Source organism: Petaurus breviceps, unplaced genomic scaffold (assembly GCF_028583685.1).
Source record: "Petaurus breviceps papuanus isolate PSGF00001 unplaced genomic scaffold, PetGlider_PUasm1.0 185, whole genome shotgun sequence".
Classification (NCBI taxonomy): Eukaryota; Metazoa; Chordata; class Mammalia; order Diprotodontia; family Petauridae; genus Petaurus; species Petaurus breviceps.
Window position 1 is genome coordinate 39,022,823 of NW_027185797.1, and position 3,753 is coordinate 39,026,575.

Consider the following 3,753-nt stretch of genomic DNA (forward strand, 5'->3'; position numbering starts at 1 on the left):
GGTCCTCTTTCAGAACAGAGGGCAGACCACCACCACCACCTCAGTCTACCATTAAGCCACCAAAGTGGTCCTCCTTTAGGGTACGACCGTATCATTCCTCCAGGACCAAATAGAAAACCCTCCCTGGCTTTTAAGGTCCTTCAGAATCTGGTCCTCTCCTACCTTCTTCTATACACATGACCTTGTACTCTGTGATGCAGTGACATTGGCCTCCTTGCTGTTTCTTCAACTAAAAACCCTCTATCCTTGCTCTGGGCATTTTCACTGGCTATCCCCATTCCTGGAATGCTCTCCCTCCTTCTGGCTTCCTTGGGCCCAGTCTCAGGTGAGGTCTCACCTTGAACAGAAAGCCTTTCCTAGACTCCTTGATTCTAGGGCCTCCCCTCCTTTGATTACTCCCAATTGACCCTGACTCTGGCTTGTCTGTATGTGGTTGGTTTGTAGACTGTGAACACCCTGAGGGCAGGGACTGTCTTTTGCCTTAGTGCTTAGTATAAAGCCTGGCACACAATAGGCCCTTAATGTTAGTGACTGATGTGTTCACACACACACACACACAGAGGCCCATCAGATCTGGAAAGGACATTAGAAACCATCTAATCACACAATTCTTTTTATAAATGAGGAAAGTGAGGGTCAGAGAAGGCAGCTGAACCCCTCTCAAGATCACAGAGCTAGTCAGGGGTAAGGTAGGGCCTAGAACCCAAGCTTTCTGACTCAGGGCCAAGAATTTCTCATCCCATGCCCTGCTCTCTGAGACCCTTAAGGTCATTTGTTTGGGGAACAAATGATCAGAAAAGTCAGGAGTTGACAAAAAACCAGGACTGAGTTAGGGGATTAGAGCTTATATTTCCTGTTCTAAGGCCCTCCCAGCTCTGACATTCCCTGTTCTGAAGGCCCTCCCAGCTCTTCCATCCCCTATTCTAAAGCCCTCCCAGCTCTGACATCCCCTGTTCTAAGGCCCCTTCCAGCCCTGACCTTCCCTGTTCTAGGACTCCTCCCAGATGACATTCCCTCTCCTAAGGCCCCTCCCAGCTCTGACATTCTCTATTCTGAGGGCCCTCCCAGCCCTGAAATCGAATGTTCTGAGGGCCCTCCCATCTGATATTCTTATGGGATCAGGTTCCTTTGGTGGCCAACCGACGATGTTTTAATAGACCCTCTCTATAACCCACCCCCACACCCAAAGAAACAAACATCTTTCATTCCTAGCTTGGCCTCTCCCAGGCCTCCTCTTTATTGATATCAGGTGGACTTCTTCCGCCTTCCAGGGTTCCCCAACCACATTCCCAAGTGCCCACTGAAGCCCAGGTGCCAACATTCCCTCCTCTTATACACACAAAGGCTAGCTGGATGGGACAAGGGGGTGTGTAAAAAAAAAAAAAAAAAAACCAGGCCAAACCACTTTCCATATCACTTTGAAGATTAACAGCTGTGCTGAGGGGTTTCTGTGCCTTTTCCAGGCAGATGGGTGCAGACCCACCTAAACTTCCCTGCATGTAGGGACAAAGACCAGACTTGGGATTTCACTAGGGTACAGGGAGCAACTTGCTGGGGTTACAGACTGGCCTGGAGGCCCCTCCACCAGACTGAACATTGGGCACTCGGTCTGTATCAGTGGCAGGCAGCCCTGACCTGACAACCTCTCTAACTCAGCATTCATAGGATGTGGGAGGTCGGTAGTGCAAGTATTTATGTACAGAACCCATTTTCCAGATGCAGAAACTGAAGTCCAGAGTAGAACAATGGCTTTTCTGAAGTCACAGAGCCAGCATTTCATCTTGGGCCTTCTTAAGCCGACATCCAGTGGTTTCTAGCTACCCACGCTTGCCTTTCTGAGTCCACAAGAATCCTCCTGACTCACCATTACCAGCCATCAAACAACCCATGTGTCATACAACTGGTGCCATTTCCCTGTGTACAGGACTGAACTTGCTCAAGATTGCAAAGCCTGTCACAGAAACAAAACTCAGCCAAGAAGGTGACTGGAGCAAGTGCCTTCCTCTCTTCTGGTCCTGCTTCCTCACACACAAGGAGAGCCCTGAACATCCCTCCCAACTCCAGCACCTCTCAGGCCAATGAGTCCAACTCCCTTCCCTTGCAGACGAGGAAACTGAGGCTCAGGATGTGAAGGGTTAAGTGTCAGGATCAGGATTCAGACCCCTAGGACTCCACACTGTCTCCTGTGGGATAGTGGAGAACAATTCCTGCCTCAGCATGGTCCTACAAATACCTCTACCCAAGGCAGTGCAGACCAATGGGGAAAAAAAAGCATCATTTGGGGTACCAGCTGATCCGGATGGGAATTGCAGCCCTGACTAAATCCCCTTCACCTTGACCCAAACCCTTCTGCCCTCTCTGGGCCTCAGTTTCCCTGCCTGTAAAACATGGGAGTCAGAGTAGATGTTCTCCAGAGTCCCAGCAGCCCAAAAGGCGTGCTCACATGCAGAGATGGCCATGGACGTCACCAGGCCCCCCTCTAGAACCCTGCCACCGCTGGAAGGCTGCAGTCCATAGGAGAGAGGGCACTCCTGTCTGACTAGCTGTGCACTGTGGGCCCAAACAGGGTTCAGTCTGGGGATGTGTCTACAAACGTCTTGGGGGCTTGAGCTAGGGGGGCTGTGGGCCTAAGAGAAAAAGGTCTACATGAGCTACTCCTGCATATACACTCCTCTGTCATTGGTAGAGATATCCCAGGTTTGTCAGGAGGGGAGAACAGGGGCAAGACCCCTCCTCCTCCCCTTCCCACCTTGGGCTACCTGGGTTCCAGCATCATGGGCCCCACGAGCCCACCCACAGCAGGGAGGGGGTTTCTCCCTCCAACATCCTAGTTGGCCCAGAAAGGAGTCAGAGAAGGGTGGTATCTGGGGGAGGGCAGCAGAAGTGCACCCTCCCCGGGTGTCCAAGGGCAGCAGCCAGCAGTGCCCTGGGCAGAGTCCAGAGTCAGCGCGGTGGCAGGGCCTGCATTCCCCCGGGAGGGCGGCCACCCAGCAGCAGCAGGCGACGTCGGCCGGCCTCATAATCCCCCTCATCCACGCTGACCAGCAGGCGAATTGGCTCCCGGCCCACAGCTTCTCGAAGAGCCTCGGTCAGGAAGACACCTCGCAGGGCCTGGAGCAGAGCCCCACTCAGGTAGTCCCCCCAAAAAGCATCCAGGTAAGACAGCTCAGAGAATTTGATGTCACACACCACGGAACCCAGGTCCCTGGACTTCAGCACGGCCATGGCCTGCCCGAACAGGTCCAGCTGGCGGGCCACCGACTGGGGCCGCCGAGACACGACACCCTGAGCCAGGGCCGCCCCGTGCTCACAGTACTCAGCGCGTACTCGTAGGCGGATATCTGCAGGGAACAAAGGGAAGATCGCAGGTGAGGCCTGGGTCCTGGCTCCTCCATCCCCTGCTCTTGCCTTGCCTTCCCGGGGCACCATATTGGCTCCCTCACCCAGTTCGGACCCTGCTTCCCAGGGTCTCCGTGTGACTCTGTGCCCCCTCCTACCTCTCAATGGCCCACGCTCTAAACCCACCCACAGCCTCCAGCCTTCCCACTCCTCTCGGTTCTCCCATATTCCCTCTTTCATAATCTGGACCCAACAGTTAAATCAATTCAGACTCTGCCCTTCTGTCTTTCATGATCTACCCAGCATGCATCTTGGGTCACCCCCACCATCCATCTGCCTTCTCCACTCCTACCCCAGGGGAGCCAGTACGGTGCCCCAGTAAGGCAAGGCAAGAGCAGGGGATGGAGGAGCCAC

The 3,753-nt window shown here is 54.0% G+C and overlaps 1 protein-coding gene across 2 annotated transcripts in view; it reads right to left on the minus strand.

Moving 5' to 3' along the window:
- Positions 1-1,200: 1,200 nt before the first annotated feature.
- The window catches only part of DEDD2 (death effector domain containing 2), an 11,058-nt gene continuing 8,505 nt past the window's right edge, over positions 1,201-3,753 (minus strand). For both annotated transcript variants that reach the window (XM_069088941.1, XM_069088940.1), the window contains exon 5: positions 1,201-3,341. In XM_069088941.1, the coding sequence (XP_068945042.1) occupies positions 2,944-3,341 (398 nt within the window). In that variant the 3' untranslated portion in view covers positions 1,201-2,943. The remainder of the gene's footprint in view (positions 3,342-3,753) is intronic.